This window comes from Podarcis liolepis (assembly GCF_965112155.1).
Source record: "Podarcis liolepis genome assembly, chromosome: 11".
Classification (NCBI taxonomy): domain Eukaryota; kingdom Metazoa; phylum Chordata; class Lepidosauria; order Squamata; family Lacertidae; genus Podarcis; species Podarcis liolepis.
In genome coordinates this window covers 28,792,542-28,807,774 of record NC_139565.1, presented here as the reverse complement: position 1 = coordinate 28,807,774, position 15,233 = coordinate 28,792,542, and the positions used below count along the sequence as shown (strand labels likewise).

Here is a 15,233-nt window from a genome sequence, read left to right as displayed (position 1 = left end):
TTTCAGGGTTTTTTTTGTTAGCCTTTTTTTTGTCCTTTGTATGTTATACAACCCATGCCCAGGCATTTTCCATAATTAATCAGATAGTTAACAAAACTTAAATAATTATACAGTGTAATTCACTGTATTCTGTTCTCTGCCTATCAAGGAACTTGTGTGCTTTGCTTAATGCTGGTGACAGATCTGGCAGCTACCACATGTTTAAAAAAATGCGGGTACGTCCTTCTCAGAGAATCCATGGTGTAACCTGAGACTCACTGCACCTAGCAGAGACTAATCAAATGAAGTCTTCAATCCTTATCTTGAGACCTTACAGCCCAACACAGAGTTCCCTTATGCCTGGATAGCTCAGTTGGTTGAAGTGTGGTGCTGATAACACCAAGGTTGCAAGTTCAATCCCCGTATGGGACAACTGCGTATTCCTGCAATACAGGGGGTTTGATTAGATGACCCTCAGGTCCCTTCCAACTGCACAATTCTATTCTACAACACCAAGCCATTTTGTTTTGTTAATTTAGTTCTCTCTTGTCCTCATTCCCTGCTTTGTCTAACACCCACCCTGATGGGCAGTTCAGGAGAATGCGAAAGCTTGCTCCCTATTTTGTGACATTTTGGTTGGTCCTAATAAAAGGACGCGGGAGGCGCTGTGGGTAAAACCTCAGCGCCTAGGACTTGCCGATCGCATGGTCGGCAGTTCAAATCCCCGTGGCGGGGTGAGCTCCCTTTGTTCGGTCCCAGCTCCTGCCCACCTAGCAGTTCGAAAGCACCCTTAAGTGCAAGTAGATAAATAGGTACCGCTTTATAGCGGGAAGGTAAACGGCGTTTCCGTGTGCTGCTCTGATGCCAGTTTGCCGGAGCAGCTTCGTCACGCTTGCCACGTGACCCGGAAGTGTCTGCGGACAGCGCTGGCCCCCGGCCTCTAGAGTGAGATGAGCGCACAACCCTAGAGTCTGTCAAGACTGGCCCGTACGGGCAGGGGTACCTTTACCTTTACCTAATAAAAGGATTGCTAAACTGCAACTTTCAGAATTTTTCATATAGACCAACCAAGCTTCTTTTGGTTTTTATGCATAATTTGAGGCCACTGCTATCTTGAGAAAGTCAGAACTCTTGACATACACAGTATTCAAAAGGCATATCTAACTAATGCTACATAGAAACAAGCAATGTTCCAATACTAACGTGGCCTTGCGGTTACAGTGGAGGCTGGCTGCATATCGTACTGCAGTAGAAAGGACAGGTGCCATTTTGTTTCAAAGTGGGACCAGCTGAGATATTTGTGAAGTGCTGTATGTGGACCCAGGATGTGCTTCTGGAGACATAGTGCTTATAAAGTGTGTGACACAAATACACAAATAGTGCATATAAAGTGTGTGTCCACAAATACAGCCATGGGTTCCCATAACTAATTTGATCAGTGTGGTAACTGAAAAAAATTGTTACCGCACAAAAGAGAATTGGGCACAGCTATTGCTTTTGGACCCATGGCTGAACCAGATCATGTACTACTTCCTCCACACTGATGGGTCCTTGCAGTCACTCTCACAGTTTTAACATGGGTTTAACACACATGAGTTGACCCAGAATTATTAGGAACTCTGTAAAATTCTGGAAGCAGGAGGTACAGTGGTGCCTCGCAAGACGAAATTAATCCGTTCCGCGAGTCTCTTTGTCTTGCGAAGCACGGCTATTAGCGGCTTAGCGGCTATTAACGGCTTAGCGGCTTTAAGAAAAAGGAAACAAACTCGCAAGACATTTCGTCTTGCGAAGCAAGCCCATAGGGAAATTCGTCTTGCGGAACGACTCAAAAAACGGAAAACTCTTTCGTCTTGCGAGGTACCACTGTACAATGCAGGGAATACTAGGTACGTCTAAATCCTACTGTGCAGGGGGAGCCCAATGAACACAGTTACACGAGATAAGATGAAGCCTCTTGCACTTTAGTGGGATTCAGACATTAATGTATCTGGATTGCTCATGTGAAAAACTCTTGTTGGGCGGTTTATACCACCCTCATCTGCCTCTCTCCACCTCCGCCAATGGGACCAGCTGATGTCCTTCTCAGTTCATGCCTCTCTGGCAGAAGGCTCCTCCCCAGTCCTCAACAGATGGTTCTTCCAGGGCCTGAGTGACTGTCGCTTCCCTTTCCAGCTCTGCTCGGCTTCCTAAATTATGTGCCCAGGCTCAGAAAGTGATGTAGCCACATGAGGCATACAGATGCTCAGTACCATATTGGCAATTACTCCTTCAGTTTTAAGCAGCAAATGAGGGAGAGCACACAAGAAGAGGCATATGGTCAATTAGAGCCTCATTTCTAAGTCACAATTCTAAAATTCTCATTGTTCTAAGAGCACTATTTATAATTCTGAATATCTGGGATCAATACCAAGCCTTGGCTGTCACTATGGCTAGAGGATTCAGTTGGAAAGTGGAATGCTATAGAAGGCAGGACAAAAATGTATTTCACTCATATGAAGATTCACAATTCACACTGATCATAGAAGCCAAAACGAAACACTTGCCACAAACATATTAAAAACAGACAAATAGAAGCATTTGTCCAGACTGAAAAGCAAGCCCAATGCAATGAGAATCCAAGAGGCAATGATCCAATATGGTTTCAGTATTTAAATACACGTCACCTAAATATGTGTTTTAAACCATTTGACTGTAAAATTAGAAGTGCTAGAATCCTATACAGTGAAGCCACTATGAGTACAGGAATTAGGTCTTTTTGATGTTAACTCTGAGCTCTAATTAATCCTATTCAACTGGCATTGCATACAGTTTTATACATACACCATACACAATAATTAAGTATAGGTTATACAAACCTGTTTGATCTTCCGATATTCTTGTAAAACTTCATCATGAAGGATCTACAAGTTTAAGGATAAATTTATGGTTACTAAGTACAGCTAGCAATTAACAATTACCTTAAGATTGACTGAAGACACTGTACCACACCTGTACAGTAAGAACATCCATCTTACACATTCCTGGATCACACATTCATTTTACCAAAAATTCCCACTCTCCCCTCAAGAATTGGGAGGGTGTGAATTTGGTATTACAGTTTGAAAACCCATTTGGTAGAGCCCCTCATTTCCGCCTTCTCTGCAGAGAAAAATAACTGCTCACTAATAGAGAAGAACAGTCAGTAACAAAGAGTCACTGAGCCAGTTCAGACAATCATATCTCAGCTTACTAGGCCGAAATATGAATAAGACTATAAACCAACTTCAAACTGTTGCTTAATGTCTTGACTTGTTCTGGAGCTGGTATCCCTGGAATACTGAAGCTACAGTATCCCAGTTTGGATGAAACAGGAAACTATGATTTGTGGGAGAGCCTTGTTGTTTTGATGGATGTCATTGGAGGCTATGAACTTAAAGCAATGTTGAGATACAACTTATGTTTAAGAGGGAGAACATGGGCCAAAAAGTAAAAAGTGAAGGTGAGAGGAATTTTGCAACATATACGTGAAGCGGTACAGGGACTCTGAAGATGCTTCTGATGGGAGCACGATGGTGGTCCCCACTTGTCAGCTATACTTGGAGAAAAATATCCTGCCTTCAAACTGAGAAAGAAAATGGCAAGTTCCTGGAACTTGTTGATCTAGCTCACCAACTGAAAGGAGAAGACTATAGTTCCTTTGGAACTTCCTACTATGGGATGGAAGGGACAGGAACTGAGCAGAGGAAGATTGGAGTCATCCTTGAGATTTCAGCTGTCCACCCCAATCACAATGGAACAACAGTACAATGGTACCTCGGTTTACGAACTTAATCCGTTCTGGAAGTCCGTTCTTAAACCAAAACCATTCCAAAAACCAAAACCACTGGAGGCCTCCTGCCGCCAGTGCCCTTCCACTGTTTGGATTCCGTTCTTAGACCAAGGTAAAATTTGAAAACTGGGACACTACTTCTAGTTTTGCGGAGTTCGTAAACTGAATCGTTCGTAAACAGGACTGTTCTTAAACCGAGGTACCACTGTATTGTGACCAGCCAGCAAAGAATGCAGTTTAATACATCAATGGCAGATACACAAGACCAATGAATGTCAACAATTGGATTTATCAGATCACATCTGGACTGAAAAGAAATATTGCTCCTCACTTGATGTTATATGAAAAGTTAAATAATATAATACAATGAATAGAAATCATTAGGAGTGTGGCTGTTGACTAAGTGATAATTTTATAAAATGGAATATAACCAGAGGTAAATAGGAGTATGAAACACAGTACTAGTAGATGATAAAGACGCATCAAGAATGGCATGTGGGAAGCCACTTAAACAAAATTGTATTAATTTGGAAATAATTAGTATAATTTTCATAATCAAGCTAAAATTTGGAAAACCAATAAAACTGACCAAAAAAGAAACAGGAAGCTATGGCTAATTAGCGGCTTTTTGGTTGGTTGGTTGGTTGGTTGGTTTACACTGCATGCATACAGCCCCTTTGCTCTTCCACTTGCAGTGTGAGCAAATGTTCATCTCAGTTTATTAAACCAAGATATGCTGAATGTGGGCATTGCCTTTTAGCATCAGAGAGCTTTCCGACTAGACACTTTAGGAAGTCTCCTCTCCTCCTGTTCTGTTTGTGCTAAGCAACACTCCAGGGGTTAGAGGCTAGGACAAAAGAACCAAGTTTATACAAATATATTGTTGATCCTACCACAACATGAGCGTCATCCTGTTCTTGCAAAACCCTTTGTCATCACTAATCATTGGTTTTAAGACTCAGCAGCAAGCACTGCTTCTCATTTATCTTAAAGTAATCTGAAGGCACAAGACTGATGAACCTATATCCCTAATCACTATATTGGTTTGAACCAGAGAATGGGAGTAAACACTGAGGATCAGTTCATGATTGATATGTAAATAATTCTCCTAAAATAATCCAATACTAGTTTAAGCCTTGCCAAGGAAAGTAAAGATCCATCACTTCCCAAAATAAAAAGATGTGACGGGGTTTACAAAATAGCACCAGCCTCTGCCAAGTCTGCAGGACAGGAATGATCACAATTGTGGAACATTTTCCAAGAGTTCTTCTCTATAAGGCCTCCATGGAGGGATTTGGCACATGCAAGGTACAGTCAAAAGTTCTTATAGAACTTAACATTATGGCCATACCATGGGGAACAGATGTAACGTGCGTCCAACAATACTAATCCAAATCATACTTGGATGAAGGTTAAAGCTACATTAACATCAGAGGAAGGTGGAAAGCAAGTTTTACCTGATATTCTTTTGATCCTGGAGAAACCAGCTTACGCTGTGCATCTAGTTTCATAAACCTTCTAGTAACACTCTCCATCCTTGCATGCAAGGTTCTATATTCATCATATTCTGCGTTGAAGTCATCCTTGTAACTTTGTCGTTGTTCATAAGAGATAATAGCTATGTATTTTCTTTTTTTAAAAAAGAAATAAAATAAACAAGATTTAAAATTCATGGTATTGTAATTTTTTAAAAAGGTTATCATAATTCATTTCCCCTTAAAAACTTATTAAGAGGTATAAATTACTTAATTCTCCCTTCACTGTCATGGTGATCTAACCACCTTTTAACTAGTCAGAATTAGTTTCTGCAATCTCCAGGTTACTGGTTATTTTGTTCAAAAAAATGTTCACAATGACCTACATTTTTACATAGGAACAAATAATATTAAAATAAAACACTGCTGCTTTTTAAAATTCTTCTGTGAATCTGATTATAGTTTATATTTCCTACAATTAATACAACTGAAGGACCTTTTAAATATCAGGCAAAATCTCATGACTTGAGTGGACTAAAGAAGTTAATAAAAAGCCCAGGTGGCTAAGACTTAAGAAATAGTTGCAGTATTGTATCAACTACGATTGTGTGGGAGGAAAGATAAACAGCTTCCACCTCACAGATGTTTTAGTGGAAATACATTTTATGCAATCCTAAAATGTTTTAGTGGAAATACATTTTATGCAATCAACCTAATTGTTGCCTATTGCTACATATCTCCAAGCCTCCCTCTCTGCTGGGTTAGGGGAATTAGAAGGAACAATATTATAGATTGTCTCCTTTCTGTTCTTGCATTGTCCTACGTTATACCCTTCACTTTATCATTATTCACCTTTTCATTGCTCTGACCATGCAACAGCCCTCTTTAATTCCCTAAACTGGCTTCCTGTTTGCTCCTAGATCATGCACAATATTCTTATCCGTACCTTCACAACCCTCTGTGGCCTTTGCCTTTCCATATTCAGTTCTTGTATCTTGACACAACCCTAATGTAGCTATTACTCATCCAGCTCCACCCTCCTCAACTATCTGAAGGTCTTCTCCTACCTGAAATAACATCACTCTTTGCTGCCCCTTCTACCCAAAACTGTCTCCCTGAACACCTCCATGTTGTTTACTCTCTTCAAGTACTTCCTCAAAACCCGCTTTTGCCATGTTATGAAGCCTCTGGGACAACCCCCAGTCCTGATAGCCGATTGTAACTAAACCCAAGTACATTTATGAGAAATAGTGGTACATTCTACTTCCATTTACTGCTGCCTCCATCACTCTCCACTTCCTCTATTTCCCTTGTGCCTATTTTTAGACTGCAGGTGCTTAAAGACCCGTTTTCTCTTTTTGTGAAACGCCATGTACATAGGCAGCACTGTAGATTAAAAAAAAACATTATTCCACTGGCCTTGGAACCCTTTATCTGTTTTCTGCATGACTGCTAACAAACAGTGCCTTTGGGAGAGAAATTGCTAGCCACACCATCAAATGAGTTTCTACAGGAATGCAAGACACCATCGTCTCAGATTTTTCTGCACAAAAGGAGTGTGTGCTGCCCAAGTAGAACAAAACAGGGCTCTGTGCCAGTTACAGCTGATACGCGATAGACATGTGCAGGGAGCGTGATTCCAGGGACAAGGGTCATGTGAACATGATTGGAGTCATTGCACTCTCACCGCCCTGTTGTACAGTAGCACTACTGGGCAAGGTTGTGTCAGCATTTCGATTCACAACATTCAAAAGCACACACTGCTCTTTTTTTTTTTTACACCAAGGGTTATTAGGTTTAGTGTATGTATTTAAATCCCCAGTACGGATGGCTTAAAAAAAAAAAATCTTGTTAGAGAAAGAGAAGTAAATCTCTTTCCAACACAGAGGGGTGTTGGAAAATCATTTCAAATAACTCATAAAATGTGCATTTCACTTTCTTTGTCTCAAGAAACAATTACAAACAGGACATACTGAAAATCAGCAACCAGATGTTTTAAAATAGTTACTTTTCAGCAGGATTTCTACAATAGCACTAACTAGTTAATTATTAGTGAATAGCTAAATCTGTGACTGCTGCAAACTGGACATCTACCAAGAAGAGATGTTATGTCTGAACAGTGCAAAGTTCTAGTTGTAGAAATGTTTACACCCCAAGCAGGCTGCAGTCCCACACCACTGGCACTGCTGAGGAGACAGCTCCACCAGATGTTTCAGCTACCTCAACTATCACCTGACAGCAGCTATTCCATCAGGTTGCAGGAAAGAGCAAGACTGAAGCAGAAGAGGAGCAACTTTTGGCTCCTCCTCTCCTTGAACCATTTCTGTCTCAGCTGGTCATTAGAAAAACTTAACTGAGAACCAATGCCCAACTCCCCCTCCCCTTCCTTCATCCTAATCTCTTTTTCTTTTGTGTCTCTTTTTAAGCCTGAGGGCAGAGACTGTCTTATCACTGGTCTTTGTGAGTCACTCTGGGAGCCTTTTCAGATGAACAGCTGGGTGGGAATGCTTTAAAAAAATAAGTGAGCTTAGTTGATTAGACAATATTTTTGTTTTTTACATCCCCACCACTATCTCATCTAAGAAGCACACACACTCCACATGATCTATTTCAAATTTTAGAAAAACAACAATGATTTTGAAGCACAGACATATTCTGGGGAAGAGGAGCAGAGAAAAGTCAAAACAATAGTATTTTTTACATGAAGTTTTGCTGTTTTTATTATAAACAGTCATAACCCAGTCTGCATTGCAATGGCTTTTTCAAAACAGGTGTAGCCTGCTAGGCCACAGGAATATTCATGCAGCCATACATTCATGTTGTTCTGATGCCCATTTGTTTCCTTGACTGCAATGGCTTTTGTGTGCCATTATTCTTTTTCACTCCCTTTTGCTTTCGATGCCATTTATCAAGGGTGACCCACGCGATTTTGTTTGCATCTGCGCCACAAAATTGCAAGGCATACCAGTGTGCAGTTGTCAACAAAATCACATGGATTGCCACGGCCAAATTAAATGGCAAAAAGGGAAAGGAGAAAAAATGGTGTTTATAATCAGCCGCTGCCAAGGGAACAAAATGGATGCAGAACATACCAAAAAAAACACAAAAACCCCAAAACAAATAAATTCAGGTTGCTGAGAGTCATTTGACTCCAAACGTCTGGGAACAATTTGAATTCAGCCAGCTATCTCATCTAAGAGAGTTATTCTTTTAACAGATTACACTTTCTGGAAGGATGAATGGGCAGATCTCAGTACCAGGAATCAAGATGGCAGACAAGCTAGCCAAAGAACGCAGGTACTTTTGACTATTTTATTCTTATGAAAAGGCCAGAGGTGAGGTAAACATGAACTTTATTCACAAGCACTCCTCGAGATGGCATATCAACTAAGACTTTTCTCTTCAGCGTGGGAATCGGAGGGAAAGTCAAGGCAGAGCTGCAATAACGCAAGTCTACTTGAAATAGACTTGAAATGGGTGGTGCTGTGGTCTAAACTACAGAGCCTAGGGCTTGCCGATCAGAAGGTTGGCAGTTCGAATCCCCACGACGGGGTGAGCTCTCTTTGCTCAGTCCCTGCTCCTGCCAACCTAGAATTTTGAAAGCACGTCAAAGTGCAAGTATATAAATAGGTACCGCTCCGGTTCTGTGTGCTGCTCTGGTTCGCCAGAAGTGGCTTAGTCATGCTGGCCATATGACCTGGAAGCTGTCTGCAGACAAGATGCCTTCTCCCTCGGCCAGTAAATAGAGATGAGCACCGCAACCCCAGAGTCGTCTGCGACTGGACTTAACCTTACCTTACCCTTTACCTTACTTGAAATCTTACACAGAGCAACATTTCCAGGCAGCTTTCCCCTCTTTACTTAGTAACTTTCTTGGTTACTAAGTGCTTATGCAGTACTAAGAGGACTGGATAAATTGTTCCCTACCGCTCTATCCCCTTTCTCCAGTATTATCCTACTTACACAAAGTAGTCCGGTAGTTCACTTGTTGACAAAGGATCTGTGGTGGAAGCGCAAGTCTCTTCAACACCTATAAAGAAATACAAGTTTACACACTTTGATAAGAGATTGTTCCCAAACCAAACTGGATTTGACTTTCAAGTGCCTACACAGAGGGTTCCTTTCTAGGCATTAGCTTTAAGAGACAATTAAGAGCAAACCATCCTATTGAATATCTGTAATAGGAGTTGCATGACAAATTCTGAATCAGCCAATGGCAGGAACTTAAAATGCAAAAGGAACTTTGGTCTGCGTACAATAAAAGCAGTCCAGTCTTAACCTAAGGTCAGCCTTCTATTATTTCAAGACAAGTTGTGGCATCTGCACAGCAATTCAAGAATTTATGTGGCAGATGTCGGTGGACAAAAGGAGATGGGAGTTTTACATCAACATCCAGCTTTCACTAGGGCACAATAAACAACAATGGAGTGGAATGCCGAAGTGCTTTTCTTTCTGCTAATTCTTCCCCTTCACACAAAGTTATGAATATGCAAAGATAATCAAATAATTTACTATAAAAGAAGATGACAAGCAATTACTGGGTTGAATCTATCCGTCATCAGAATGGCAGGGTTAAAAATAATTGCTTGGATGTAAAGAATTTCTTGTATGAACAGAAGGCACTTGCATTTACATGTGAGACAATATATATATATAGATTTCTTACAATGATGCCAAACACAATCAAATATAGTGGTAGGTTAATGTATTTCATATCAATATATAATCCAAGTTAACACATTAGAAAAGGAAAAGCTTATTTTGTATTCCTAAAAATATAATTTTAAAATGTGTGTTTCTTAAGCTGGACTTAGTCTGATAAAGAAGACCAAGAATTTGTGAGAGTACCCTGTGCGACCAAGCAACTAAACAAAGACAATTCAAATTGTCCCAGGCCCTGACTAGGACAACCAAGTCATGAGCGTCAGTGAATTGGAAATCTATTGTATCTAGTCAGCAATAATATTTAAACAGGAATTAGTTCAAATATGTAGTCAACTTTTTATTTAACTTCACAAAATAGTTTTAAAATAGTTCACAACTAAATTTGGCTCTACAAAGTGTGTCATAGGTCCTTTAGAAAAAGTTACAAATCACAGTGCCCTTGCTGATATTCAATAACTTTTTTAAAAAATAGCAGCTACATTTCCTCCCTGTCTGGATTTTTCTAACCACAGCATCTTCGTATCCTTTCTAAAATAGGGAAGGCAACAGATAGGTGGTCAACTTTCAGGATAACAACTCAAGTTCCCTGAGCGGCTGTCACTACAACTATTAGGGGAAGCCTGGAACTCTGTATCTAAATACTGTGTCTTGAGAGAATGGTATGAATCATTATTTCTAGCTATTTACTAATGGAATGCCTATGCACTTTAATAATGTGCACCAATAACCTAATCATGCTACAGCCATCAATCATGTTTGTATTTTTCGCTATCTGAAAAGTTATGCGGTGTGGTTCTTGAATTGGGCCACAAGTGTGGTCACAGTAGTCAATATAACAAACTTGTGCCTTTCAGCTGTTTATGCATAGCTCCAGCCTATATCATATGGGGAGTGGGGGCTTGTCACCCTGACTCTCTGCTCTTGAGACACCTAGAAGTACAAAGCAAACCCTAGCCCTACTCTTCAGTTGCAAGAATGATGGCTTACCTCTAAGTATTGTGATTTCAATAACACCCCACTAGACCTTCTCAAAGCTCAACTCCGAGGTGAGTCAGTGTCCTGGTGACTGTAAGTTTGCGACTGGTAATCAAGGCCAGCCCAGATTTGTAGACTGCTGCATACTGGGTTCATTACTGTCAATGATTACTGTGGCTCTGAATATGCATTGGTCGTTGGCAACAGATTTCAAGTTCAGGCAAAAGGAAAGAGACAGGGAATTTCCATGTATTACATTTGCATGGGTTTAACTGCTTGTGGGCTGGCCCCATCCTGCACTAATAACAGGAATGCCTGCATCCTGGAGACAAGGGAGGGGTTGGCATGGGAGGCAACCACTTCATTCAACTATCCCTTGTCTACCTGTATGCAGGTATTACTGTATGCAGGTATTACCATGGGCAAGTAACTCCCATGCTTCAGTGCTAATGTAATTATAGGGCATAGGTGCCTTGGTCTTCCAAAGTGAAAAGCAATGACAATACCTTCAATCAATTTCAGGCTGGAGTTCTTCAGTTTGACAATTTCCTTCTTTTCACAGTCTCTCTCCTTCTCTGCAGCATTCCCAGTGATGTGGTCTTTGATTTGGTCCTTCTCCTTATGCTTCTTTGACTTCTTCTTGGATTTTTTGTGCAACGCTGAGTGTTTCTCATCCGTAGACTTTGGGCACACTGACAGATCTTCAGCAGGTGCTGGGATTTCCAGCGGAGTCCTAGAAGTATATTTCTGGTGCTGGTCCCCATAAATGCTGCCATTCTGACTCAAAGTGTCAACAGGCAGGTCTTGAGTCCCCCGGCCTTCAGGAGTGCTGGGGGAATTGGAGTTAGAATTCACAGTTCGAGGAGGATTTGAAACAGGAAGGCAAGTTGGAGGAAGTGGCAGAGCAGCTGGTGTTGCAGCAACTGCAGGGGGAGGGGGAGGCTGAGAAGCTTCAGCATTCTTTTCACCAGAAGCAGTCAAGTGACCATTTAGTGTTGGTTGAACTCTATTGGTAAGATGAGATATCCTTGGTTTTTTGCTCATTAAAGGATCAATAAAATCAGAATCCAAAAGCCGTTTCTGCAATAAATTGAGGCGCACAAACAGCACTGTTACTTTTGCAGTTATTAAGAAATGACAATTAGAAATACTTATATAGCAAATATAGAAGATAAAGGAACACTATTTCAAGCTTTAGAAGAAGAGTTGTGTGAGCAGAAGGGAGCTTCTGCAATGGATTTTATTTATGGTGCCATGGGAATTCTCTATTGGACATGGATTCTTTCCTTAAGAAAACCAAACAATTCACACTGTGATAATTTAGATATTAAAGGAAAAATGTTTGTACGTAACATGTCAATTGGTGCTAAATTAGTTTTTTGAAACCACTAAATACACTTTCCTTGTCCTAATTTCTCGTGTCCACATGCAGCCATGACCCAAAATATTTTGCTGCCTGAAGCAAAGCATCAAATCATGACTCCCCACCATGATAGAACCAACACTTAAAAAAAGTTTTGCTATACTCTTCAGACGTTAATTTCTGCATTCATCAATCCCTTTCACCTATGCTATCTGAAATGGTCAGCTTCACCTTGCTGCAGGATAGGACCAGACTTTTTCGCATGGGAGGAAAGAATTATTCCAATATTGTCTGAAGTCACTCTCACCCAATAGTGGAGGCGTTTTTAAAAAAACACAGAGTGAATATATGCCCAAGAGCACGTATGCACACACCCAAGCTAGATGCTACTTTGCCAAATCAGCACTTTCCCGGGGAAACAACAAGCCACATTTTGAAACTGAAAAGCTTAAAATGCGCTTTGGTGGCATGGGGCTGCCAAACTGGAAAGACAACTAATGCCAGGTGTATGTGTGCTCAAGTAGTCAAGTGGGTTGTGTCCAATGACTCATATCTGTAAGGACATGGACTGTTTCAGTACAGTGCAGGAAATCTTACCAGAAGGGCTCAGCACCAATCTACACAACAGATTTAAATGAGATGTGAGTCAGAGAGAGTGCACAGAAGAGACAGAAACCAGCAGACCAAAAGGCAAGCACAAAAAGTCATTCTTTCTCCTTAGGGCGGATTAGAACTGCTTCTGATTCTTCTTCTCTTGGAACACTTATTAGGAATTTTAAGCCACTCTGTAAGTGCAGTATTTTCAACTTTGGAAGACAGTTGCAATTCCCTCTCCAAAACAGGTGTTACCATAATATAGATATCTATAGAAATACTTCAGAGAAACAGAAGCTGCCTTATATCAAACTGGAACACTCAACCTTCTAGTTCAGTGTTGTCTATAGCTAGTAGCAGCCAGAGGCGTAGCGTGGTGGGTGCCGTGGCTGCCATGGCCCCGGGTGGAAATTTGAAAGGGCACAAACAGGCGCCCCATAGCAGGCTCCTTCATCAGACCCTGGCTCCGTGCCAGAAGAAGCTATGCCTTGGCTGCAACACTTGTGCCTGTTGCAGTTCCAAGGAAGGAGAGCAGGCAAGTGGGTGGAAGAGCTGCTGCCCACCCTCCTCGGCAGCAGTAGCTCCACTACCGAGTCACGTCTGACCCGGAGGCAGAGAGCAGTAGAAGAGTGGGCAGGAGCTTCCCCGCCCCTCTCCAATCCTGAACTCTGTGCCCAGCCCGCCCCAGGCAGCGCGGGCATACGCTCCAACACTGGTAGCAGCTCTTTTGAACTTCAGGCAAGAAGATGCCAGGACCTTTTTGCATGCCAAATGAGTGTGCTCTACATGGCTCTTTCCCACTAGTCAACTGAAGCTTCCAAACATACATCAGCATTTGTCATGTGTTGCCTTATTGGATGAATCAGGGTATAAAGAGTGACAAATAAAATACCTGGGAAGGAGAAGCAGATGCAGCATCTTTTTGAGAGCCCAGAGGAGCTTCCAAGTGACCGGTGCTGGTGACATTCTGAGATGAACTGAGTTTTCTGTAAAGATCACCCACATTCCAGGTTACAAGGAATATCAAGTTAACGATGCTCTAGCAGTTATTATTTGTAGGAAGCAAATAGCTTTTGTTTTCAAGTCAACATATTACAAAGAAGGGATTGAACTTACCGGGAGAGTATTAATTCCAGCGACTGTTTATCTATTTCATTGTACCCAGGCCAGTCTTTCTGAACTTCCTTATAAACATAGTCTTTCAGTGTATAAGAGTTGTCCTTTGGATTCAAATTGGCTACCTACAGATAAAGAGATAAAAATACAAACAGTATCAGCAAGTTGACAGAACCTGGTGTTCAACACAGCAAACCACGAAGGCAGGTCTTCTCCACAGTGGTGCCTACTCTATAGAATGCCTTCCCCCAACTCCAATGTTTGGGAGGCACAGACTGTTGAGTTTGTCCACTGCTTCCTAAAATCCCACTTATCAGACTCCCTGACTGGTAGCACTACACCCCTCCTAGTTTTATTCCTGTGAATGGGCTTCTCAGTATTATTTACTCTTGTAAATCACTTTGCAAGTGTAAATCACCATGCAAGTGGTATAGAAATATTATTAAAGAAATAAGCTACAGAGAAAATTTGGGTAAGACCATGCAAGACTGATGTAAAAGTCACAACAGCTACATATAGGTTTATCCCAAGAGTTTAAAGAGAATATAAATACCATGTTAAAAATAGTTTTGCTTACTCAGTGTATGTGTTTGCACACAGACTCAGAAATGTTTTAAATACAAAACATATAACATATACATACACATTAAATATGGTTAAACAGACATATGATCTGATATGATGACTGAATACATCCAGACTCCATCCTAAGCACAAATTTGGTTCAAATTATCGCATACCTAGGTCACACAGTATTGAAATATGTGTGAATGTATATATTCTGAAAAAGAGGCCGACATTGCATTTTCCCTTCATATGTATTAACCTGTACAATTCAACATATTAGTCTAATCCTGCATTTCTCTACACCTGAACATTACCTAATTATCCTCCTAAATTGCTTTGGTTACTGAAACTACTGCAAAATAGCTGGTGTTCTTTCTGATGTTTATCCCACTTGTTTTTTAAGACATATATTTATTTCCCTCCTTATTCTTCCTAGATAACGAAAAGCAGAATTTTTAGCTAACCGTAACTGATCTCTCAACTGGCCTAAGATTTCTACTTTCTTCCCCAAATCACTGCACCATCCATCAGAACATTCCAGATTTGTAAAACCTATGTAAACCATGGAATCTTTTCACTTTCTAGAGTTAGTGGCGGAGCATATGCCCATGCTGCCCAGGGCGGGCTCGTTCTCAAGGGGCATGGGGGCATGTTCCCAAAGGGTGTGGCGTGTGCCCTCCCAGGCGCAGGA

General features: G+C 41.1%; 1 protein-coding gene across 1 annotated transcript in view; it reads right to left on the bottom strand.

Annotated features, from left to right (window-relative positions):
* Window positions 1-15,233, bottom strand: part of ELL2 (elongation factor for RNA polymerase II 2) — a 40,312-nt gene that overhangs the window by 1,912 nt on the left and 23,167 nt on the right. The window contains exons 6-11 of the mRNA XM_083464526.1: window positions 13,976-14,100; window positions 13,752-13,845; window positions 11,409-11,982; window positions 9,226-9,292; window positions 5,245-5,416; window positions 2,835-2,879 (exon numbers count right to left, since the gene is read on the bottom strand). Of these exons, the coding sequence (XP_083320652.1) occupies window positions 2,835-2,879; window positions 5,245-5,416; window positions 9,226-9,292; window positions 11,409-11,982; window positions 13,752-13,845; window positions 13,976-14,100 (1,077 nt within the window). The remainder of the gene's footprint in view (window positions 1-2,834; window positions 2,880-5,244; window positions 5,417-9,225; window positions 9,293-11,408; window positions 11,983-13,751; window positions 13,846-13,975; window positions 14,101-15,233) is intronic.